This window comes from Nannobrachium achirus (genome assembly GCF_963921795.1).
Source record: "Nannobrachium achirus genome assembly, chromosome: 24".
In the NCBI taxonomy this organism is placed as follows: Eukaryota; Metazoa; Chordata; class Actinopteri; order Myctophiformes; family Myctophidae; genus Nannobrachium; species Nannobrachium achirus.
Genome location: NC_137831.1, coordinates 18,797,265 through 18,824,346, shown reverse-complemented (window position 1 = coordinate 18,824,346; position 27,082 = coordinate 18,797,265). Strand labels below are relative to the sequence as shown.

At 44.6% G+C, this 27,082-nt stretch overlaps 1 protein-coding gene across 1 annotated transcript; it reads left to right on the top strand.

The window, feature by feature from the left end:
- The first annotated feature begins 277 nt into the window (after positions 1-277).
- Positions 278-26,628, top strand: kpnb3 (karyopherin (importin) beta 3). The gene is made up of 26 exons (XM_080754857.1): positions 278-487; positions 4,021-4,101; positions 5,024-5,216; positions 5,807-5,909; positions 6,033-6,129; positions 6,379-6,483; positions 6,880-7,002; positions 8,279-8,399; positions 8,522-8,609; positions 10,485-10,591; positions 11,312-11,436; positions 12,651-12,740; positions 13,724-13,897; positions 14,956-15,174; positions 16,738-16,821; positions 16,935-17,067; positions 18,386-18,507; positions 21,082-21,178; positions 21,524-21,696; positions 22,183-22,294; positions 22,782-22,837; positions 22,979-23,101; positions 23,936-24,155; positions 24,797-25,025; positions 25,195-25,336; positions 25,515-26,628. The coding sequence occupies exons 1-26, from the start codon at positions 410-412 to the stop codon at positions 25,599-25,601; spliced, it is 3,282 nt and encodes a 1,093-aa protein (XP_080610983.1). The 5' UTR covers positions 278-409; the 3' UTR covers positions 25,602-26,628.
- Positions 26,629-27,082: the final 454 nt, after the last annotated feature.

Here is a 27,082-nt window from a genome sequence, read left to right as displayed (position 1 = left end):
GGGCTACATTATTATGTCCATTGAATGCTATATTGTTTTCTATTTTCCCTCATCAACATGTGTCCATTTCCCGCGCTTTCGCAATTCGCGCGGCGGACCAATCGTCCGCCCCGGTCCGCCCCTTCGCGTGGATCCCATCCAATCGCTCGGCTCGGCGATCCCGCGGGGCCAATCGGGCGCGTTTACCGCAGCACGGAGCGGCCAACGAGCGACGAGTGCGGCCGTGAAGAAACGCCAATGGGAGCCGCGGCAGCAGCATTGTGTGTCCGGTGAGGAGTAGCAGCAGCAGCAACAGAGGCGGTCGTCGGACTCGGCAGCATAACGTTGTGTGTGTCAGTGTGTGAGCGCCGGGTGGTTTATCTCACGGCCCTCCTCCTCCCCCTGCCCTGGTGCTTCTTCTTCACACATCATGGCGGAGCAGCAGCAGTTCTACCTCCTCCTGGGCAACCTGATGAGCCCTGACAACAACATCAGGAAACAGTCCGAGGTGAGAGCGATCGCTGTCTTGTCTTGTCTTCCCCGCACGCCGCCGCGGTTGGTTGTTTGTTCGTTCCTGCCGAGGCCGGGACAGGATGCCCCGGGTCCCCCCCGGCTCTCCTCTCCTAGCCTGCGTTAGCACGCCCCTGCTATCCGGAGCTATCTATCCTAGGCTAGCACAGCCTCCGGTAGCCAGGGACGTGCAGAGAATGTTAAGAGAGGCAGGGGCTGACATTTCTAAAAGGGCCTTTTGGTGAAAATATTGAAAATAGCAGACCTCCAAGCTCACAAAGCGTCGCAACTGCGACGCGTTGTGAGCTTGGAGGTCGGCTATTTCCAGTACTTGATACCACACTAAACTGTGTTCAGCATGGACTTCTACACAGTGAGGGCAATTCTTTCAACATAATGATGCTGCATTCAAGTTGAGGAGAGTTTGGACAAGGCAATTCTCTTGAATGCTGCCCTCGGGTACAGCATAGAAAGAGGGGCATTTGCATGTCTTTCCACCATGGTAAAAACTGCATTCATGGTCTGGAGAGGGCACTTTTCACAGACTTGTTAAAGGGGCAGGGGCTCCAGCCCCCGTTCATGTCTTATGTGTGCCCGTGCCTGCCTAGCACAGCCCCGGTAGCAACACGTGTGAGCTTCACTGAAGCCTCACTAGACAGACAGTACTAGTCCGCTAACTACCAGCTAGCTCCAACGCTAACCACACACAACACCATGTTGCGTAGTTTGGCACCAGCAACCATCTTGAGGGCCGCCCCCCCGGACGCCGAGACCACACGACGCCCGGCGAGGCGGCGTGTTGCCCGGGCTGTCCAGATGGAAGTCAGCGGTGGTGGTGGTAGTCCTTCCTTCGTACAACCAAACCGTCCACAACTTCTCTCTGTCTACAACACATAGATGTTAGCGTCTACCCTGTTAGCTCATCCTAGCCGCTGCTGGGCTAGCGGGCTAATGTGTGTTGTTGGCCAGCACTAAAGAAAGCGATGATTAGACATGGAAACACGTTTCAGTGAGAGACGTGAAAGTGTTTCACCGAGTGGTGGTTGTTCAGTTTCAGGGGACTTTATGTATGCCGAGTCCACAAGCAAGCCGCCAGCTGTGGCCTGGATTTGGTTCATTAAATAATACATAAAAACAAAACAAGAAAGACCTACTGATCTACCCATCGTGTGTGTCCTCCTTTATAGTGATAGCAGCTAATCTGTGGGGGTTATTAGCTCCATTTGGCGCGTTCCTCCCTGGCCGGACACTGACCGTCTGATATGTGAGTCAGTGGATTAGTCTGTCCCAGGGGATTTGAACGGCCACACTGTCTGGCTGGCCTCTATTCACTTTCACTTTACCCCCCACCAGCCTCTCATCCGCGGATACGTGGTATTGTTGACCAAAATGCTTTCCCCTCACGTTTTTGGGTGAATCTTATCGCCCTCATCCCTCACCCAGTGGTCAGCACTTTCCTTTCTGATACACAACTACTGGCGCGCTGGCTAAGCTCACTGGAATCCACCCTGTCTCTCTCTCTCACACACACACACACACACACACTGACACACATGAGGAATGGATCCAGCTGGATGGGTCGTGAAACCAATATGGCCAGGCTTGTTGTATGAATTTTTGGACATAAACTTGAAAGCCAAATTTGAATACCCGTGTACCTGTATATGGAGTGCATCTCTCCACTCCGACATGTCTCCTTTCCGACATGTCTCCATTCCGACACTAACCCTATCTCTAACCCTAACCCTAAACCTTAGGCCCATGGGAGTGTCGCCACTCCGACAATAAGAAGTCAATTTCGGAGTGGCGACATGTCGGAATGGAGAGAGCCCTCCCAGTATATGACATGTTAAAAGAGTTGAATCTTCACACACAGGCACGTTTGTGTTTATAGAACCACAACCACATCCACATCACACCAGCAATCTATAAAGACATGTCATGAGATTACCACCTGCTCAGAAGTGCCTACAATGCCATATAAAAATAAAATAAAAACATGGTGAAGCAGCATTCTTCATGCTTCTACTGCAGACAGCTTATGGGACTGCCTGTCTTAGGAGTAATGAGTGTATTCCATTTCCATGACAGGCAGCCCCATAACTTTAAAGCACAGCTCAAGACCTATTTCTTCACTCTCACTTGAAGTTGATTTTTAAATCCGTTCATGTCCTAACTGTTTTGCCTGATTCACTGCTGGCTTTTTTGCTTTATTGTTAATTATTTGTACCTTTTTCTGTAAAGCACTTGTGCTTTATTCCTGCTCTGTAGTGTACTGTAAATTACTTTGAGCTACATTTCATGTCATGAAAGGTTCTATGCAAAGTTTATTATTGAGTCGTTAAGCAGTTGTCCTGTGAAACGGTGTTAGGTAGGTAGGTGCTCTTATGCGAGGCAAAGGACAGCATAGAGGCAAAAGTGGCCAGGAATGCAGTGACTCAAGATTCCAATAACAAACAATTTTGATCAGATATATGGACATCAGGTTGTAGAATAGGTTGTAGAATAGGCTCAGGGGAGGCAGTGGTGGTAGGGGGACAACAGCAAAGGCTTGCATCTCCCATGCCCTGCCCCATCAGACATTTAATACCCCACCACGTTGAGCGAGTTGAAGTCTAGCAACTGGCAGCTGTAAGTGTGGGCTAGCCTTGCACACACCCCAAGGCTACTGTCATAGCTGGGGCAGGAGAAACCCCATTACATCACCAAGCATCCCAGGCCAGCCTCACATTCCTTGAATATTTCAACAAGAGTTTGAATGTAAAGCATAAGTGTGTTAAATGAAGCTCATCCACAGGCATAGCTCCTTTCGATGTGCTCTAGAGACCATTGAAATGTGTCGTTTCTTGGTAAAGCATGTTCCTGCAAGGCTCTTGTTTTTCACAGGCATACAAACGCAGTGTAGCTCAATTACAATCTTTATTAACACTGGCTGGGTTTCATAGTTGACTTAAATGGGCAGGACACTAACCCAGCCAGGGTTGAGGGTTCTATTCCATATCAAGCCTGATGAAACACTGCACTGAAACCTGCTGGGATCAGTGAGTTTAAAGCTCTTTGCACTCAGACGCATACATCCGCACGGATAAAACTGTCAATTTCATTTTTTTAAAAGAAAACAACGATTCTCTACGACCTCATGCACACCGGATACGAATTAGCCGTGCGACGAGTGGCTGCGGCTGTGCGTTTTTTCTCGTTCGAACCCAGTTCGATTTGTGCGTCTTGTCGCATGCGGTAAAAAACTCATCACTCCTTTTATGACTCCTTTTGGGATCCGCAGCGCCGATTCTGCACAGCATTGCACACCAAATCCAATGCGTTTTATTCATACAGCAAACGGAAGAAACGCAACTGTCCTGTGTGCAAAGGGCTTTACTCTCGACGGGGGCACCCATGCTACAAATCTACACACTTAAAGCTCGCTTAGTAAAAGCTGCTTGCACCAAAAGGGCATGATGATGTACGTGTAGTTAATCACATACATATCCAACCAATCTGATTTACTTGCTGTTGTGATTGTTTTTGCAGGAGACCTATGACAGCATCCCTGGCCAGAACAAGATAACATTTCTGCTGCAGGCGATCAGAGATGCAGCCGCCACAGAGGAGGTATGTACGCGTGACGACATCGTCTCTGGTCCCCCTGGCTATTACCACTAGTGCACACAGGGCCTTTATCCATTTATGCCTGTTCGACTCTAAAGGAAATCAATCCACCCCAGAGAATTGGATGTCAGTGTTTCCAACATTCTCATTGTTTATCATCTCCCCTGTAAAGCTAGTGGGGAGAGGCAACCTTCCTATCAAGATGGTTGAATGATTTGTCCCCTTTTTCTTTGTAAGCCGAGTGACACTGAAAACAAATTGAAAAATATTTTCGATATGTGACACTGACATGCAACTAAGCATCTGGTTTAACTTTGCTTTGAAGTCTGCCCCTGTTGAGTGTATTACTAGGAAATGCATGTACAGTGTACTGTACACATGGCCACCCACAAGAAGTATTGGTGCACGTCATGATTTTGGCTAGTGGCTGGCTACTGTCTGTCGTCCACGGGCAGCCTGGCCATTTCGTGCCTCCTCTCGCTTCCTCCTTTTGCCTCATGACTGATTATTTTTAGCGCTTTGAAACGGGAGCAGCTAAATGGACGGTTGGCCCGGCAGAGTGTGACTCTGCCTTTTTGTTTTGTGAGATGCTGCAAGTTCTTGTTGGAACTGTCAAAGCACTCCTCATTCCATACCTTCCTTTTTTTCTTTTTTTTTTACCTGTTTTACCTGTTTATTTTTACCTGTTTTTTGTTTTCGACCTCTGGTACAGATGGTTTTATATCCATCTAGTTGAAGGTAAATTGGCTACGTTTACCTGCTGACCCAGACGTCTAAATAACAGACGGAATGACACAGAGCCATTTAAATGCTCATCATTCTGGTAGTACTAGAAAACCATTTGGTTATGCTTTAATGACAGGAGCGGTTGAATGGACTGCACCTAACTGTGTGACATCAAATCACCCCCCTCTTCCTGATCCAGGTCAAACAGATGGCGGCAGTCCTGCTCCGGCGGCTGCTGTCGTCGTCGTTTGAGGAGATCTACCCCGGCCTGACGCTGGAGATGCAGACGGCCATAAAGACGGAGCTGCTCTCCAGCATCCAGCAGGAGTCGGCGCCCACCATCCGCAAGAAGGTCTGCGACATCGCCGCTGAGCTGTGTCGCAATCTCATCGGTAAAGACCCTTCCTCCTGCTTAGTCATTATCGTTTATCGTGATTAAAAAAAATAGCAATAATGGTATCGTGGAGATTTAAATGCATCGTGAAATTATCCTCCATCATGCACTGGGATCAATTCACCTTTTATTTGCCGAGCTGCATATCTGGGACCATTTTAAACACTCTATAATTGGTAAAACAGTCCTGGAACTAACGTACTTGATAGTTTTCTTTTTTCCTTTCGTTCTCTACAAAATCCCTTTGCCCAAAAAATTGCCGATCTACAAGCTCACAACGTGTCACGTTGCGACACGTTCTGAGCTTGTTGATCGGCTATTTTTTGGCAAATGTTCCACCCCAGGATAATAGATGTTGGGGTTTTGTTTACGAGATAATATCGTACATCGCAATTTCTTTGGTCACAATAATCGTGACTTGAAATTTTCATATCGTCCCATCGCTACTCACACATGTCCCCCTCACTCCTCAGGGAGTTGTGGTTTGGGAAGAACGTCGTAGCAGAAGATATTAGAAAAGTCAAGGTGCTGACCATAATGGTTTCCATTGAAGCAGTATTTTCTATTAATGCACCCTCCCATCTCCAGATGACGACGGTAACAACCAATGGCCAGAGCTTCTTAAGTTCCTGTTTGACTCTGTCAACTCTACCAACGTGGGCCTGCGAGAGGCTGCCCTGCACATATTCTGGTGAGCACCACACCTACAACATGTTTTTGTCAGTGGCGCAGATTTTGCCCTAAAATCTGCGTAATTGTTAAGGCAGGTGTCACTGGCCGCTGACACTTTTCTGTGTGTTTTACTTATACGTAGGAACTTCCCTGGGATCTTTGGCAACCAGCAGCAGCATTACATGGAGGTTATAAAACGCATGCTGGTCCAGTGCATGCAGGACCAGGAGAACCAGCAGGTAAAGACTCCTCACAGGTCTCTTAATTGTACTGATTACACACACACACACACACACACACACACACACACACACACACACACACACACACACACACACACACACACACACACAGTCACACACACACACACACAATTGAAAACTATTTTCAATGTAAAGCTGAATTCAACCAGTCAAAACACTAGAACAAATTACAACATCTTGCCTAGAGGAATTAAAATGTGTACGTATATTTTTATTTCCTTTCAGATCCGTATGCTGGCAGCACGTGCTGCTGCCTCCTTCGTCTTGTCCAACGAGAGCAACACAGCCCTGCTCAAACACTTTGCTGACCTGTTGCCCGGCATTCTACAGGTCAGTAGAGGGCCCCATAACACATTTGAAAACTGTGCGTCTGCCATTTTCGCAGAAGTCTCTCCCCAGAATAGGGACACTAGTTCATGTGGCTATTTGAATGAACGTAAATGCAACGTTTTCATGTGTGAACATTGGGACTGCCTGTGAATCTAAACACTTTTTTAGATTTTTGGGGGCTTTTCTGCCTTTATTGATAGTACAGCAAGTAGACAGGAAACGGGGAGAGAGACGGGTAGTGACATAGAGCAAAGGTCGTCGGGATCGGGACTCGAACCCGTGACACGCTGTCAGGCATCAGAGCCTATGTGGTACGCGCCTGGACCGCTAGACTGGCGGGCGCCCCCCACAGCCAGCCATTTCTGACCACTGACCACACGTAATCTCTCCCACCAGGCGGTGAATGAGTCATGTTATCAGGGAGATGACTCTGTGCTCAAGTCTCTAGTTGAGATCGCAGACACGGCGCCAAAATACCTGAGACCCAACTTGGAGGCCACACTGCAGCTCAGTCTGAAGGTGAGGGCACATGTTTCCGTCGCTCATATCATATTCCCCTTGTGTCAGTTGTCTTTTCTTTCTTTTGGGTGTGTTTTTATAGGGAATTTCTGCTGCATGAGTCCAGTTCAAAGGGTTTCGATTGATCGCAGCTGTTTCTTAAAGGAGTAGTTCACCACTTTTCAACCTGTCTTCATATAATAGGTCCTCACTAATGGTCATGATAAAATATCACAATTTTGTTCTACTTAGTCCAAGTCTCCTAGGAGAGCTGTGGGAAGTTCAGAATCCATAGTCTTGTGACATCATCATTTTCCAAAAAAAAAAAAAAAACAATATTTTTGAAAAAAAAAAAATGTTTTTATTATCGCGAGAACAATGGCTTCCACTTTAAAATTGCAACTTTTCAGGAATAGAAAGCCTGCAGTTTCTATAAGCTGGATTGGCAATCGATGATGTCACAAGACTATGGGTTTCTGACCTGCCCACAGCCCTCCTCTGAAAAAAAAAAAGAAAAGCTATTTTTGAGTGAGGATCAATTATATGAACATAGGTTGAAAAGTGGTGGAGTGCCCCTTTAAACATTCTCTTACAAAGTTAGTTTAAAAACTCAAAATGTAAGATTTAATTCTGGACACAGTCACACATGCAATTAATATTCATCAGCTTCATCCTCTGTCTTGTAATAGATAAACATAAACCCTTAAATGCACATTTGAAATAATTAAATTTCTATTAACTCAATTAGTGCCGATCCCACAATGACGTGCGAAATATTAAAAGGTATCTACAGTGCCGATCGCAGGATGACTCGCGAAATATACTGTATATACACTACAGTAAAGCTGGCCTTGCTACCTACCGTCCGGTGAAAAACCCTGGCATGGGTGAAGTCGCCGATTCATCATCGCGCATCCACGTGCACACAATAGTGATCCCATCCCATAGAAACCAACAGTCTTTCTCATCTTTACAGTCCATTTTCTCCAAAAAACACTTGATGCCAAGGATGGCATTGGATTCTCGCTAAAATAGCACAAGCATGAAGGCATCCATCTTCAATCATTGTTTACGTTTCGGACCAGAACTAGTTCCGGGTGAATCTTGAACATCGTCAAGTACTAGGAATTGTGAGCTCGATCTACTTCCGGCCTTCAAAATAAGAGACTGGCTGCGGACGGAGAAAGCGAACAGCACCCTGGACAATTAACCCTTTCATGTCGGTGGCACGAAATCGGTTAAGATGACCTGGTTGTCAGTCATTGCTTTAACCTGGTCCCCCCCCCCCTCTCTTCAGTTATGTGCAGACACCAACCTCACCAACATGCAGAGGCAGCTGGCCTTGGAGGTCATCGTCACACTGTCGGAGACGGCGGCGGCCATGCTGCGGAAGCACACGGCCATCGTGGCTCAGAGCGGTGAGGGAGGAAGCCCAGCAGATCTCGCACCCAATCTGGGTGTTGCCCTGTGTTTTCAAAATGTCTCAACCTGCGCTCGGTGCAGTCAGTGCTAACCATGGTTTTGTTTGTTGTGTGTTCAGTTCCCCAGATGCTGACCATGATGGTGGACCTGGAGGAAGACGAGGAGTGGGCTATGGCCGACGAACTTGAGGATGACGACTTTGACAGGTGACACACACATGATGTCCTGCCCAGAAATGATTGTCTCTCTGCCCGTATAGATATAGATAGATTTGTATTAAAGTGTCATGCACCAAACGATGCCCAGCCCGCACGGGCTTACAAGACACACAGACATAATACATACATACAGTACACCAAGATACACCACATAAAAATGCAAAAGAAAAACATATTGATTGGCCATATTTACGGATACAATGTTCTCCACTGCAACTGCCATGCCTTTTTTTTGCTAGAACAAAAACTCCATTATGTGTAAAGCCCTTTGCACACAGGCGCGTTTATCCGTGCGGATAAAACGGACAATTTCACTTTTTAAAAAGAAAACAATGATTCTCTACGACCTCATGCACACCGGATCCGAATTGGCCGTGCGACGAGTGGCTGCGGCCGTGCGTCTTTTTCTCGATCGAACCCAGTTCGATTCGTGCGTCTTGTCGCATGCGGTAAAAAACTCATCACTCCTTTTATGACTCCTTTTTGGATCCGCAGCGCCGATTCCGCACAGCCTTGCACACCAAATCCAATGCATTTTATTCATGCCGCAAACGAAAAAAACGCAACTGTCCTGTGTGCAAAGGGCTTAAGTGTGTACACTATGTGTCATGCTAATGTGTAGCAGCCAGGGCCGGATATTTTCTTTACTCGGGAGCACTAGTCTAGTGCTACAAACCAAAATGTAAGGATCACCAACAGATGCAAATTAAGTAACATAACTGTGAAAGTAGCCTAAACGCATCGTAGGGCACCACTTGCGCTTTAAATAGAATTCCGCAATTCACGATAATTGCGTCAACGTGTGGTTACTTGCTTTTGTGGTGTGACACCACTAGTTTCCTAGTGGAAAACGGAGCGACAGGCACACACAACCTGTTCCCCACATGGAGCAGCCCCGCCTCTCCGTCATATAGCTTGTCTTGTCATGGTGTCAACTTACTGTAGATGACAAGTGCACAGAGCCTCTGCGGTTTTGTTTGAGAAAATATTAGGTGTTCTTGACAGTCGGTTGTGCTTCCTCTTTCAATCTCTCCCTTTGTTTTATTTGAATGTCGGCGCAACAGCATTCATGCGACTTCTCTGCTAAGTCATTCTAATGAGCAAACGCTGCAGAGCACCTACTGTTATCTCATCAAGACGACAAATGTATTTACTAGAATCTGTGTTTGTGAATGTACAATTATTTGCACTCACACAAATGCTAGTCTGGGATCACAAAACGTCATGTTGTAGTACTCAAAGGACTACAATTTGGCCGGAACTATCCACCGGAAACAGTTTTAACCCAAAAATAATTCCCCTGCGCTCAAGGACATACTTTTAGGGCCTACCTAATAAACTCCTTGATGCAGAGTAGTTTTGCTTTTGAAAAAAATGTTTGGTATATGCATCTTTTAGTCCAACTCGTAGCGACTGGAAAGACTACACTAGGCTACTCGAGCATTTTAATAGGGACTGGGGAAACAAACGGAGGGAACCAAAATCAGAGCGACGCCGCTTCTTCTAGTGGTTTCCGCGTTGGGCGGAAACCAAACGGCCTGTTGTGAACGAACACCAGGCTTTCCCCCAGAAAGCCTGGTAGGCGAGGTTACACAAATGCTCCCAGTTATATTTCAAGGTTGCACAGATTACATTTGTGCGACTATGTGTCAAAAACTACACAAATGCTCCCAGTTATATTTCAAGGTTGCACAGATTACATTTGTGCGACTATGTGACCAAAACTATTCCAATTTCAAGCCCTGCATCACGAAAGACATTTAGCCAAGTGGTTCATCTATGCATGCACACCTCCGGGTGGCCATTTTCTGTTTGTGGGATACGGTGAGGTTTGACAGGTTGCTTTCTGCTGTGTCCCAATAGTAACGCGGTGGCGGGAGAGAGCGCCCTGGACAGGATCGCCTGCGGGCTGGGAGGCAAGATCGTCCTGCCGATGATCAAACAGCACATCATGCAAATGCTGCAGAACCGTACGTTTTCACGTGATGCGCGCACACACACACGCTCTTTCAAACTACATTCAGGGTTCCCACGGTCATGAAATTCCTGGAAATATTTTGAAATTAGAAAAATATTTATACTGGAAAAGTACTGGAAAAGTTTTGGAATTGATCAAGGGTCCTGGAAGGTCCTGGAAAAAATAGCTATGCATTGTCTTTGGTTATTGATTTTGTTAATACCTCTGAAATGACAAATTAAACATTGGCCAAATTGTCAAATATTAGAGGCAGAAATTGGGAAAATATCTACATGCTCACAACGACTCGAGGCGTTGTGAGCATGTAGATCTGCTATTTTCACAATAGAAACGTGTTATACAAAATTCCTCAACTCTTAGTGCTCGTCAGGGTGCCGGGTCCCCAGTTAAAATATGATTATTTCGGGGGTCACGGCCTGAAAAGGTTGAGAACCACTGGCATACACTACCTGTCTTTGGTCTTTGCTGTTATATAGTCCTGGAAATTGGGTTAAATATTCTGGAAAAGTTTTGGAAATGTATTGGTGAAAATGTGTGGGAACCCTGTACATTGACCATATTCACACGGCATCTTGCTCATGTCATACAGGTGGGCAGCCACGCAGGGAGACTTGATCAGTTATGCCTAGCTGTGGTAAAAATGATTTTAATGTTGATTTTTGTATTAATTCCCTTTTTAAAAATGATATTTTGTTTGGTTCTCTGCCTGCAGCTGACTGGAAGTATCGGCATGCAGGCTTGATGGCTCTGTCGGCCATCGGAGAGGGCTGCCACCAGCAGATGGAGGCCATCCTTAACGAGATAGTCAGCTTTGTTCTTCTCTTCTGCTCTGACCCTGTAAGACATGCGCATGTTTAATGTTTTCTGAATAGTGCTTTGTCTCTAAAGGCTCTATCAGAGTCCAGGGTGAAGAGCTATCCACCGCAAATTTTAGGTGGAAAGCTTTCCACCTCAAGTCAGAAAATAAGTGGAGGCCATCATATTCAGTCACGGTGAAGTCCTATTCACCGTGACTGACTGGTCCAGGTCGACCAATCAGTGAACGGGGTGAAGAGCCTATCTGTCTGAAAGTAAAAACAGAGAGATATGTCGGGACTCGCGGTGGAAAGCTCTTCACCGCGAGGAATGACGTAACGTTGTAGTTTTATGACTCAAAAAGACTACACCGCGGTGGATAGCTCTTCAACGCGGTACCGACTCTGATAGGGGCTTAACTCAGGGATGGGCAACTTTGATGATGGAGAGGGCCACTATATTTCCACCTTCACTCCAGAGGGCCACATTGCATATTGCTACTTCCTACTTTGTCATTCTAGTATCTCATTCAAAAGAAGCAAAAATAGCCGATCTACAAGCTCAAAACGCATCATGAATTGGAATCCTGAATTATTTGTTATTTCTTAATTGGAATCCTGAAATGTAACGTTTTGATTTAATTTCAAACGCATTTTAATCCTACTATACTAGTCATTAAGCTACTAATATAGACTAAAGCAGGTCATGTTTGGTATTCTAACAGCTGAAATCAGTAATGTATTCAGTATTCCGGTATTAATTAACCTGCGGGGCGCATTAAGTGAAGGTGGGGGCTGCATGTGGGCCCAGGGGCCAGTTAGAGCATACATGGGCAACTGGCGGCAGTTGCCCATGTATGCTCTAACTGGTTTGATTATAATCTAACCACACGAACGGCATGCAGATTATGTCACTTAAACTTTTTACGTTTCAGCTGCAGTCACGTTGCTTCATTTGCAGTATTGCAATTCAGTGATAAAGAATGGTCAAATGTTCTTCAGCCAATAATAGTCTGGGACATAGTTATTAGCTTTGTAGTTTGTCATGATTTACATGCACAGCAAGTTCAGATAGCTCCCTTCATTTGTCATTTCACACATCCCTTCACACAGTTAAGCAAAATATGTTTCACGTGTGTGTGTGTGATTTCCCTCTGTGCTTGATGCAAATAAAAAGGCATTTTTGGGGGCTTTGAATGTATAGTAATGCCCCCCCTGGTATTGTAGTGGTGTTTAACTCTGCTCTTCTCTCCCCAGCACCCCAGGGTGCGTTACGCGGCCTGCAACGCCATCGGCCAGATGGCCACAGACTTCGCCCCCACCTTCCAAAAGAAATTCCACGACAAGGTTGGTGTCAAATTGCTTTTGAGTTGTTAAAAAAAACAAATGGGTTAAACCACTGTGAAGGGGATCAAATTGTTCCGAATTCATCCTAAACACCATTGAGACAGGGAAAACGTGAGTTTCATGGCATCAATTTGGTCACACATTGGACCGGGAGTTCTTTGTGTTTTGTGTGTACATGTATTTTATATATTTTTGATGCTTGATCTACATGCACATGTAACCTTAAACCCTGGTTTCCTATGACGATATAATTGACTCCATCACGCCTTCATCTGTATCGTCCATCGTTGTCCCTCATGAATCCGAACAATGCTTCTCACTCGGCACAAAGCGCTGAACAAAGTATCACTTGATGTGGAAAAGGAACCGATGCCAAGATTTGCTAAACGATATCATAATCACCCTATGTTATCTGAGGCGTGACTGTGGTGTCACATTGTTGGGGTTTTGTCTGTACTGAAGATTGATAAATGTTTCACTTTTATTTCACTTTCAAAACAACTTTTGTCATTTTATCGTCTAATCAGGCTTTTATGAACACCCTGGAGAGATTTGAATTTGCTTCATTCAGTTTTTAGATATTTTATGTAAAGGTTATCTGGTCCTCCCTGTCCCATACACGCCCATTGTAACTTCAAACTCTTTTAACCATGATGGATTCATCAAAAACACACATTATTATTTATGGTGACTCATAATACCATCCTAATGCGTGAGCTCGCCGTGTTTTTTCGATAACCCTTTTCATTTATTTCTAATTTATTATTGTATTTAAACATGGCCAGCTCACGTAATAGGAGGGTATTATGAGTCACCAGAACAGCTTGTTGAATGGATTGATGAGATTGTCTTTTAATGGCAAGCATAACCGGGATTCTTCCTCTGTAAAACTAAATGCATTAAACAAAGTAAAAGGAAAAGGTAAGAATGTATTCAATAATTGGTCCCAAATGCGTCTGCCCTTTCCCCTCTGCACCCCCCAGGTCATCTCAGCGTTGCTACAGACCATGGAGGACCAGAGCAATCCCAGGGTGCAGGCTCACGCTGCAGCCGCCCTCATCAACTTCACAGAGGACTGCCCCAAGTCACTGCTGCTCCCCTACCTGGACAGCCTGGTGCAGCATCTCCATGTCATCATGGTCGCCAAGCTTCAGGAGGTATGTACGTGCACACACATACAGTGCCACTTTCTAAAGCAGGGGTCTTCAACGTTTTCAGGCCAAGGACCCCTTAGTTGAGAGAGAGAGAGAGATGAAGCAGAACACAACACAACCTTTTCCGAGATTATATATAGTTTCTTTGTTTGCCAGCACAATCATCAGTGTATTTTGGACAATTCGTGTTTTCAGATATTTAACCGCTTGAGCCGTCATTACCTAATAAACTTGACCTTTTACACTGTACTTATTCTGCTCTTTTTTCCCCCCTCTACACCAAACATCTTTGCAGAAAATAGCAGATCTACAAGCTCACAACGCCTCGCAGCACGAGGCGTTGTGATCTGCTATTTTCGTTTGTTTTTGGCTAATGTTCTCAGAATATGGATGCTAGGATTCAATATAGTTCAATCTAAAAAAAGGAGAAAAAAGGTTTCTTATCACACAAAGATTTGGAGGACCCCCTGTTGAAGACCCCTGCTCTAAAGTGAATGGCTAAAGGCTCGAATTTGAATGTGCATGATGGCCAATCTTTGTTTTGCTTCTCTGCATCTTGTGCCTGGGGTTTTGTGTGCACTGCGCATCCATTGTTTAAGTCAAAGATGACAAGTAATTGATTTGCTGGCACCATCAGACTAAATGCCACAGTGTGTTATGTACAAAAGAAGCTTGAAGGATGGAAATTTAAATGAGATGAGCTGCAAAACAACTTTTTGGTTTGAGTGTCATACTCTATATTTGTCCACCAGAGGGTGCTGAAGTGCGTAACTTTACACATCACTTGCTAGCTTGCCTTTTCTTTTTAAAGGCTTGTGCTTGATGTATTGTATTCTATAAAAAGGTGAAAATTGCATAAGTCTATTATTTTACCATGGTCATACTAAAGCTTGTGATAATTTCATTTTTATTTAAAATGTTGTAACTATACTGGACAACAGAAAGACGGGAGGGTGGTATCCGGCCAGAATCAAACCGTGATTGTTGTAATTGTTTAGAAACCATGTGCCACCACCATACTAGGCTGAAGCTGTCAATGACACCCTCCTTTCTCTCCCCAGCTGATCCAGAAGGGCACCAAGCTGGTCCTGGAGCAGGTGGTGACGTCCATCGCCTCGGTAGCCGACACGGCGGAGGAGAAGTTTGTGCCGTACTACGACCTGTTCATGCCGTCGCTCAAGCACATAGTGGAGAACGCCGTGCAGAAGGAGCTGCGGCTGCTCCGTGGAAAGACCATCGAGTGCATCAGCCTCATTGGCCTGGCTGTGGGCAAGGACAAGGTATGCTGTAGGAGGCACTCGACACAGCGTTAACCCATTTAGGCCTGAACACATTACGACGCAATATTTTATGCTTTAACTATTGAAAAATAGCAGATATACAAGCTCACAGCGCGGCACCGAGTGCCGCGCTGCGAGCTTGTAGATCTGCTATTTTTGAAAAATCGTGAAAATTAAGATTTTTGACCCGATTACATAAGTGTCTTTTGAATCCTTCTAAGATTTTTTGAAAAAACGATGTTTTGTATGTCAACAATCTGGCCAGCCATCGTCAAAGAAAAGGTCCTTTTCATTTAACTGGAGCTCAGTTAGTCTGTTCTTGAGAGACTACTATGTCAGTGGTACTCAAATCTTTTCATGTGAAGGACCCCCAAAATGATATGTATTTGGCCACGGACCCCCATCTCAAAATATCTAGTTCCAGGGACCACCCAGAGGCAAAATTTGAGTTACAAACGTTCGCTTTGAAAATACATTATATTCAAAGATTTGCACACATTTTCACGACTTTTTCAAAAATAGCAGATCTACAAGCTCACAGCGCGGCACTCGGTGCCGCGCTGTGAGCTTGTAGATCTGCTATTTTTCACTGGTTAAAGCATTCAATCATTTCTAGGCCTAAATGGGTTAAACATCAGATACTGGAGCGTTGTTACCTGAAGATGTGGCGTCATTTTTATCTTTCATTACTTTAAACAGACAGAAAACACAGCATGTACGGTAGTTAAGACCAGTATAACAAAGAGGTCTGCAATTTTCTGACACAAACGACACAAGTGACGATAAGTTAAAAGTAAAAGAAAGGCATAGACATGATGCTATGCAATTTTAGGGGGGCTTGGAAGTTCATCAGCGTCATCCTTGTGTTGCTCTGCCTGTCATTCTTTGCCGTTTCTGGTACTGGCATAGAAATGTCAACATTTCATTGACCAGCTTTGGACAATGATACGGCTTCAGCTTTGATGCTCTCTGAACATTTTATTGACCAATGTTATACAATGAAACTGGCAACTGCTTTGATACTCTCACAACAATTCATTGAGCAGTTTTAGAGTAGACAATGCAGCTGCTTTGATGCGCTCACATTGCATTGACCAGCTGTAGACAAAGAAATGGCTTTGATGCGCTCACAATAGTTCATTGACCAGCTTTGGACAGTGAAACAGCTTTGACGCTGTTTTGACTGTGTGGATGAAGGTGCAGCTTTAATCTTAAAAGCATTTGACAGGCCTTTTTAATTCAGCGACGCAAACTTAATTTCTGGGTTTTCAATATCATTCCATAGCTCTGGCTATTATCATACCCTGCGATGTATTTTACGCTCAGCTCAATCAAATGCGTTGACAAGTTTAGTAGGACACAGCATCTTGTAAGTCCATAGTCTTATTAAAACCAGCTTTGAGTAATGTGAAATCTGTATGTTACTTAGAAGTTGAAAGTAACGTGGAGGGGGTAGATGTGTGGTTGCCCCACAGCACCTTCCACTGGACTGAAGTACAAGTGACACTCCTAGATCACATTACATGAACTCCTTCAACCCTCCTCTTGTCTTGCGTCTGACAGTTCATGCCTGATGCCTCGGCCGTGATGCAACTGCTGCTCAAAACGCAGACGGACTTCAACGATTTGGAAGATGACGATCCTCAGGTAGGCTGCAGCAGAGGCACACAGTGGTTTCACTCTCTTGAGAAGACTATATTCAGTTACAGTTCTGCATAACTGATATTGTGCATGTTCACATACATCTTTGTGTGCGTTAGATCTCCTACATGATCTCGGCATGGGCTAGGATGTGTAAAATCCTGGGTAAGGAGTTCCAGCAGTACCTGCCTGTGGTGATGGGTCCCCTCATGAAGACTGCCTCCATCAAACCCGAGGTCGCTCTCCTGGACAGTAAGTACCCCAGATTATCTGTTGGCCTCATCGATCGATTTGTGTGCTGGAGTTGAACTTCCTTCATGGGAATTGAACCCTGACCTCTACTGCACCCATTAAATGAGGTGGTGTAATAGTGTATGCCACTCTGGCTGCAACAGTTAACTGCCTTATGAAGGTCTGAGCGACTGAAACGTGTCTCTAAGCACCTATTTCTTTGCTCCAATTCATGACTTTGTATGGTCATGCAAAATGGACAGCCCATCAAATACTTATTATGCATCTGTATTATTTTTATCCTTTCATAATACTCCTATACATCGTATGGTGTTGTGTGTCAAATCTCCAATCTAAAAGCTCTCAATGCGTTGTGTGTGAAATATACTATAGTGCAGGGGTCTTCAACGTTTTCAGGCTAAAGACCCCCCTTCACTGATGAAGCAGGGACCCCCACAACCATATTGTTTCATCGTTTGACAGCACAATTATCAGTGTATTATGGATTCGTGTCAATTTGTGTTTTCAGATATTTAACCACTTGAGCCGTCATTACCTAATAAACTTTTACTCTGTACTTAGTCGGCTCTTTTTCACCTCTACACCAAACCTCTTTGCTGAAAATAGACGATCTACAAGCTCACAACGCCTCGCGCTTGTGAGCTTGTAGATCTGCTATTTGTGGCTACATTTCTCAGAATATGAACACTGGGGTTCAAGTTGTTAACTCATCTAGTGCCATTCACGAGATGTCTCGCGAAAAGTACTCGAGTATCTGTAGTGCCATTCACGGGATATCTCGGGAAAAGTAATATATTACTGTAACGGCGAGTACATTACCGAGAAGAATGGCCGCGGGTCCGGAGACGAAATCCGTCGCTGATTTCGCATCATCACGGCTCCACGAGCACAAAATAGTCCCATCCATAACATTGAGGTGGACGGGGGATCTCATCTTTAATGTCCATTATCTCAAAACTACACTTTAGAAGCTAGGATGGAGGCAGATGCTCGCTTATGTTACACAATGATAAAAGCTCCGGTCGGCCATTACACAACTCCACGTGGAGAACGATCGGTTCCGGCGCACGATCCGATGACGTCAGACCGGAAGTGATTGCGTGGTGGACTTCTGGCCTTCAAAATAAGACAACGCAAGTGAATGGGACCTGAAGGAGGCACTTTGGACATTATAATCCGTTAATGTCTGGGGCTCTGAATGAGTTAATATAAAAAGGATTGGAAGATTTGGAGGACCCCCTGTAGTAACTCTGAGGACCTCCTAGGGGTCCTGGACCCCCTGCTATAGTGAGATTGTAACCCACCTTGTTTGTTTTAGCCCAGGACATGGAGAACATGTCGGAGGACGATGGCTGGGAGTTCGTCAACCTGGGGGACCAGCAGAGCTTCGGCATTAAGACTGCAGGCCTGGAGGAGAAGGCCACTGCCTGCCAGATGTTGGTGAGTCATTACTGAAAACCCCAATGGTATTTAATAGTCATACACGCTTCTATTCAGTGTTATATCTGAATGACATGCATTGCACAACTGGCCACTTAATTCCTATTTTCTAAATTAGTAGGAGATTCAATCCTGATTGGCGAATCACGATTATTGTTGGTCCCCAATAACCTACGAGACCTGGTGGAGACCTGTGCTCCAAGGAGCATTGGCTAATTTCTTTGTCAAAGATTTGCAAAAACTAAATTGAAATAGAAAACTTTAACCCTGGTCCATTTCATGTGTCTATTTTTCTGTGACCAGTCACTCATTAAACGGTGTAGCTGTCATGGGCCATTACCTGTCTGATGCAGGTTGATGAGCTGTGACCAGTAGCGCTTTGGAGGCCGGACGCGACCGGACGCCGTGTGGTCGGAAAAATTCCCACACGGACGCACGGACGGCACCGAACGGTGCACGACCGTGTAAATGCGTGCGTCAATAAATGACCGTCCGTCCGGAAAAGAAAATCCCAAAGCACCACTGGCTGTGACGGAAAGGCGACCAACAGATTTTGGCATTCTGGTTCGATACCAGCTCAATTGTTTTTAAAGGGGTATTCAAACCTAGGCCACTTTATTGACATTTGCTTGAGACACTGCAACACAGCTTCATACAATAGCCAATGATTGTGTTTGCTTTATCTTCAAGAGTTGATGGTACTAGGGATGTCACCGAATAATCGATTTTCGAATAATCGATCGATTAATCAATAATCGATTTTAATATTTCATAATCGAAAATCGAAAAAAATATTAATATTTTTTTCTGTTTTTTTCTTTTTTTTAATACTATTTTTTTGGCTTAGTTAGTTAGTTTCAAAGAAAATATAGGCTAATAATAGTATTAATGATAATAGTAAATGTCCATTGATTTATTATTCACACCAGCACCAACTGTAAACTGTGTAGAGCAGGGGTCCTCAATAGGCGGACCGCGGTCCACGTCCGGACCGCGAGGCACCGCCGACCGGACCCAGGACGAATTATATATAAAAAAAAAAAAACAGTACTCCACGTTTTGTTTCCACTTCTCCTTGTATTCATTCATTTCATTGCATGCGCTCTGAAGTCTGTGTGCGAGAGAGAGAGAGAGAGAGAACGGCACGCTGATTGGCTGATGCCGGGGCATAAACTATTATGGGTTGTCATCTCTATGACAATGACGCGCTGATAAGCTGTTACCACCGCCTCTGTTCATTTCACTGCGGAGTGCGGAAGTTTTCGAAGCGGGCAGCACGCAGCAGCAGCGATTAGCTGCAGGCTGTAAACTAGTTATAAATCAGTGGGTTTCATTCGCGCACAAGCACAACATCAACGTGAATACGTTTGCAGGATGAGGATTATAATCTTCTCTGCAGAGAGTTTTCGCGAGGTGCCACACTGCAGCCACAGCTGGCTGCCTCTCTCTTTCTCCATGGATATGCAGCCAGCGAGCCATGCAGCAAAGCGAGCCACACGCATTACTCGGAGTGGGGAGGCTCTCTCCACGCATCGTCTCCGACGCGCGACACCTTGTTTTCAGGATCGATATTCACGTTGCGACACAAGCATAAATCATTCGAAGATTATCCCAGTTTGCTAAAAGAAACAAATAATTTTCGTAAAATAAATATCTCTGCTCCACCTTGATTTATTACATTCTGTTCTCCCTTCAACGGGTTGTTACTCTTTAGTCAAGTGAGTCAACTTGTGGGTCAAAGAGGACCCCAAATGATTTTGGAGGAGTCCCCAGGCCAGATGAAAGTAAAGTCATAATTAAGGACTTAACACCCTTTTAATAAAGAAAGAAACAGAAAAAGACCATTACTGCATCAACAAACTACTAAAAAAAAACATTAGCCAATGTAAAATAATGTATGAAAGGGATATATATATATATATATATATATATATATATATATATAGATAAATATATATATATATTTATATATATATATATATATATATATATATATATATATATATATATATATATATATATATATATATATATATATATATATATAATCTATTTTTCCCCGGACCCGGACCTGTTTCAAAAAAATATTTGTGGACCTTCAAGATTTGTATTTGAGGACCCCTGGTGTAGAGTGAAGGAGCACAGCAGAGTGGCAGCTGCCTGCTACACACACCCCTCCCCCGTCTCAGACACAGGTGTGATTGATTCAGGCTTGACTGTTTGGTAGCCATCATCAAAGAAAAGGGAAAACAGCGCCCTCTGTATTGTAAGCATCACAGAATCTGTTCTTGAGAGATTAGGTGAACAGTACACTGACACACTAAAAAGAAAGATGAAGAGTAGTAGTTAGGCTACGAATTACCTGAAGAGCCATGTTGTACATGTGTAAATGTGCATTGAAATCCAGTTAAAAAAAACGAAAAACAGAAGAAAGAAAAACGTTTTTTTTTTTTTTTAATAATTAATAATCGATTTTCGATTAATAATCGATTATTGCTATAGAATAATCGATTTTGATAAAGGTCCATTTCTGACATCCCTAGATGGTACTATTGTTTTATTTTTCTGTTGCAGGTATGCTATGCCAAAGAGCTGAAGGAAGGTTTTGTGGAGTACACGGAACAGGTGGTGAAACTGATGGTGCCTCTGCTCAAATTCTACTTCCATGATGATATCCTTCTCACCTTTGACCCCCACATATTTTATTGTTCCTGTTCCCCGATTGTTAAGAGATCTCTGAATGTTAATTAACCATTTAAGTCCATACGGTACTTCGTTGTCTGTACTTGAGTTGAGCTTGTAGATCTGCCTTTTCTCCACTGACATTTGTGTATTATGACAGGCATGCTATTCTTGACGACGTTTGTGGATTATGACGGGCAATTAAAAAGGACGCTAGAGTCCGGTTCACGGTTCATATACTTAAAAGGACGCTCGAGTGACCCGTGCCTGTTTTTAAGTGTATAGGCATTTGGAACGCTGTAACAGTTTGCCATGTTCCTTGACTGTGTCCTACGTGTCCGGGTGGCAGCCGCTGAGTCCATGCCACTGCTACTGGAGTGTGCGCGGGTTCGAGGCCCCGAGTACCTCACCCAGATGTGGCACTTCATGTGCGGCGCTCTCATCACAGCCATCGGCACCGAGCCTGACTCAGACGTTCTATCAGAAATCATGCACTCGTTTGCCAAGGTAAGGTGTCTTTGTACCCTGGGTTTAAGCTCTTCAGTATAAAAACATTGTGGGATAATTTATTGACCTACTGTATGGACATAACATTTTCTGCTATTAAGTCTTTCCTTATCTGACATGAATGTGCTACATTTTGGTAAAGTGTCTGCCCAGTGCCAACCACCCCGAAGGTTGTGGGTTCAAATCTAGGGAGGGATGCCGGCCACGTAAAATCTGTTGATTTGAAGATTATCTTGCCAATCTAGGCATTATGAACTTTTAATTGCCAATTTGTTCATTTTGGGCAATCAAAAATCCAATGCAAGAATTGCATCATTCATGAACCACTCTGTGCTAGAGTTCTCAACAGGCCTTAGAATTTACACCCTGGCCTACTGGGCCCTACTAAGAATTATCATTTTGATGAACAAGTTATGCGTTTATAGATCTACCCATTCTGCTGCTGCCATGTTGACAATCTTTTTTTTTTTCTCTCTCCTTTACCAGTGCATCGAGCTGATGGGAGATGGCTGCCTTAACAACGAGCACTTTGAGGAGCTGGGTGGCATTCTTAAAGGGAAACTAGATGAGCACTTTAAGAACCAGGAGCTTAGACATGGTTTGTCCTTTGTAATTAATTCAGCCTGTCCTCAGTAGGGGGAAGTGAGGAGACGCTGGCGTGAATTTCGCCGCTCCTCAACCCAGCTAAAACCTAGTTGTTTGTATAGAGTTTTTGTAAAGCGCCTTGGGTTTATGAAAGGTGCTATATAAATGCAAGTTATTATTATTATTCAGTAGGGCTTTTCTCTGAAATTTTTGATACTGATACCTTGATTGATCAATACTTTTATAAAGTCAAGTACTGTAGTTAAGGTAGCCTACATTTGCATCAGTAGGCTCCCATCCATGTTTGTGTGACACGTTGCCTGTCTTCGCTGTATTGCCTGCTATCACCTGATAAAAGGTGGCCACACTTTTTATCTCTTAGACATTGTTTGCACACATAGAAAGCATTCATATCTGACTGTTTAATTTTAGTTCTGGTCCACGATTTAGTTTTTTGCTGTTTGAGCAAGAATCCCTGAACCTTCCTCTGTTCCCCACAGCCAAGAGAGAGGATGAGGACTATGATGAGCAAGTAGAGGAAACGTTACAAGATGAGGTGAGAACTTTACTTGCAGTGTATAGACCTGCTATCTGGCCTAACCAAATCCTCAAGAACTATAACATTCTTACTGGAGGATATCGCTTTTTGTGTTTTGCAATACGTCTTACCATTGCTCATGTTTTTGTTTTCAATCAGGATGAGAATGACGTGTACATCCTGACCAAAGTGTCAGACATTCTTCACTCAGTGTTCAGCAGCTACAAAGAGAAAGTGCTGCCTTGGTTCGAGCAACTCCTGCCGCTAATCGTCCAGCTAATAGTGAGTACTTGGTGGGGGTAGAAGAAGTCTTGTCACCCAAGTAGTGGGAGGTAGTTTTTAGTTTTTAAATAAGGGAAATTGCTCTATATATTCTCATTAATTTGCTATAGGGAGAAAGTGATGAGCTAGAGTTTGGGGCAACGCTCACTTCGCATGGGTGCGATCTTTTTTGTTGTTTAATATTAATTCATAAGGAATATTTTAATGTGGAATATTCACAGCCTTAACGACCTTTACTCATTTACTGCCCCAACCTGAATCCTGAGAGAAAGCCATTGGTCCAGGCCGCTTCGCCCTAGAAACCAGAGAATTTAATTTGATTTAATTTATGAAAATAATCCAAAATCGGATCGCCACTCAGGTGGCCGCTCTGGGGTTACTAAGTAACCTTGATGTAGTGCTTCCGTTCTGGGCTAGTAACCCGGAAACAATTTTTTTTTGGCCAGAAGATGCCGTTTCGCTGTACTTATTCTGACTGTTTGCTTACTTTGAAAACACTGCTGAGGCTAACTCGAGAACCATAGGTCGGTTTCACACGCGAACAGCATGCACACGTGCCGTGCACAATCCGTGCACCATTGTGGACTATGGACACGCACGCGGCCACGTTAAAAGTTTAGAAGATCGTGGCGTCCAACCCAGAAAGTCGATTTTTAATCGTGGCAATAAATGAGTTGATTCCGGCACTCACAACTACTTATTTGACTTGAAGCACATTTCTGTCTGCTGGTATTTTGTTGTTTAAATGAACTTATTTGAGCCGTGCACCTGGTTAAGACTACTTGTTTAAGTTGTAATGTTCTAAATAAATTCCCCCGGCCCCTACACCTCCAGTGCCCCAGCAGACCGTGGGCAGACAGACAGTGGGGTCTGTGCATCTTTGACGACGTGGTGGAGCACTGCAGTCCCACCTCCTTCAAATACGCAGAGGTCTTCCTGCGACCCATGCTCCAGTCCCTGTGCGATACCAGTCCAGAGGTGCGGCAGGCAGCAGCATATGGTGTTGGGGTCATGGCCCAGAATGGCGGGGAGAGCTACAGGCCATTCTGCACAGGTAAAACACCACTTTCTCCTGGTAGTGTATAAAACCAGCAGCACTTGGGAGACCGATACTCTGACAACCAGGGTTTCATTGAACTCTACTATCCCTATTCAACCTATCCATATTCGTTGAGCTTGTAATTGTCTTGAAGTGGTTAAAAGCCAGTGATCTAGACCACCTTGCCGTGTAGGTAGACAGACACAAACCTCATAAACTATAATCGTAGGTGACTCCAGCTTCCATCTTTTCCTTGACCGTGGTCTCCTTCTGTATTACTCTCGAGGCATGTGCACATTATAGATATCAAAGGGGGCTTGAGCCCCTGCCCTTTTACCTGGCTGTAAAAAGTGCCCTCTCCAGACCATGAATGCAGTTTTCACTATGGTGAAAGAAATGCAAATGCCCTCTTTCCATGCCAAAGCTGAAGGCAGCATTAAACTCTCCTGAACTTGAACACGGCATTTTGTGTTGAAAGAATTGCCCTCTCTGTGTAGAAATCCATGCCGTTACGCCACACCTCTGTATTGACAGTTCAGTGTGGTTCACACCGAAATCACAGCCGACCTCCAAGCTCACAACGGGTCGCAGCTTGGATATCTGCTATTTTCGATACTTCCAACAAAACTTCTAACATTCTCTGCACGTCCCTCCAGAGGCCATCCCCCTGCTGGTGGGCGTCATCCAGGCTGCAGAGGCTCGCTCCAAGGAGAACGTCAACGCCACAGAGAACTGCATCTCGGCCGTGGGCAAGGTGATGCGGTACCGGCCCGAGTGTGCCAACGTCAACGAGATCCTGCCCCATTGGCTCAACTGGCTGCCACTCAACGAGGACAAGGAAGAGGCCGTGCACACCTTTGACTTCCTGTGTGATCTCATTGAAAGGTAAGGCGAGGGGCCAATCACAGAACACTGCTTACCAGGTGTTGTAATGTCTGTACTGTGTGCTCTTGTACACTGTACAATAATGTAGAGCATGCTCACATTGCTTGATTTATTTTCTGATAAGTCTTACAATCCTTCCTCACAATGTCTTTCTCCCTGATCCTTCTAGCAACAATCCCATCGTCCTCGGACAAGACAACTCGAACCTCCCCAAAATATTCCTCATCATCGCGGACGGAGTAGCCAATGAATCGGTCAAAAGTGAGGACGCGTGCAGCAAACGGTTGGCAAATGTCATCCGTCAAGTACAGGTACAGAGAAATGCACTTTGAAAATATATATATTTCACTTCACTTTTCTTTTTTAGATTGGCTAGAAATGTAGTGTGGTGTCTATTGCTCTGCTAAGCGCATGGTCTTGAAAAGAGGGAGAACATTTTTAAAAGGCTGCTCCCACAGCAATTGACCATTGTTCTATGCCCCCCGCCAGGTGTCCGGAGGACTGTGGACGCAGTGTGTGTCGACGTTGAACGAAACTCAGCAAAAAGCCATCCAGGATCTGCTCAACACGGCTTGAACGATCATAACCACCCACCCACCCCTTCCTCACCTCACCTGCAAACAACCATATAACCAGACCATGACTTAACATCTGGCTCATAGAATCCCTCCTGCTCTGACCCGTAGCGAGCAAGTGTGTGTATGTATGGACTTCTTTGTAGCCTGGCTCCGGTATCACACACTCCCCAATCCCCCCCTACATCCCCAAATCCTTCCTTCCTGATAAATCGATGGCCCTCGATGAAATTGGTTGTACCGGAAGCGCTGGATTAGATTGGACTGAGCGACGAGGAGGGGCCCCCTAACCTCCCTCCCGCCTCGCTTTTGGTTTTCCATGGTGGATATCCCTCCCATCTGCCATCTCCAAAGCCACAGCCCCGCCAGGCCAAGCCCCCCCCCCATCCTTTTACTGAGCAGATTTGTCTCCCTACTTCCGGACAGAAGTGATGTTGGTTCTCGACGTGCGCCGAGGGAAAAGCTAAGAGACTATAATATCATATTATTTGCCCTCAACTCCAAATAATGTTCCAAAAGTATCTTATATCTGGGCGTTTTACTTTTTTCTTGGAGTGCATTACCTCTGACGGTTAGCTGTATCAATCATGGGATGTTTATGTATTCTTTTACTTCAATATTGCCCAGTGAAAACTAACAGTTGGAATGGTCAGTGCTCTGTGTGGCCAGAGATGCTGAAACAGGGGGATGGGACTTGAGACGAGACTTTGACTGCTGAATTGTACGAGGTGGTGGGGGGGGGCATGTGCACTGTGCACATGGGGTGATCACTGCCTGCCTCCTGTGAATTGTTTTATTTTTATTTTTGTTTATTTTCTTTTTATTTCGTTCATATTTTTTTATTTTCTCGATCTGTAATTCCCAGTGTGTGACCTGGGGGAAGGGGATTGGCATCTGTTTGCCCCCAGCTCACAGGGCGGGGGGGTTAATGTCAGAAGACTTGACAGCATGTGTGTCAGTGGCTAACTCACTCCTTTTTTTGGGGGGGAAAATGATATAGTTAACGCACATCATTGTTGTCTGGGAGATTTGCCATCGACCAACTAATAAAATTCCAGTTGAGAGAATTTTGAATGTGTCATCTTTTAAAGTTTTAAAGGCTGCTGAAGGCCATGTATGGTAGTTGGAAACTAGGCCTCGAAACTAAAACGATTACATCATTTTGAATTGTAGTTCTAGTTCTAAATTATACAATTATGACATTCGATAACAATTAACTTAATTTTATATGCATGGTTTAGGAGTTTATGGATGTCTCCTGGGACAATGGGCAAATAATGTCTGTCCCACATGGTAAATGGTGCATTTAAATAGCGCTTTTATCCAAAGCGCTTTACATAGATTGTGCATTACATTCACCCATCCACGCACACATTCATACACCGGTGGCGGAGGAAACCATGCAAGGCACCAACCTACTCACCGGGAGCAATTAGGGGTTCAGAGTCTTGCCCAAGGACTTTTCGACAGGGGGAGCCCGGA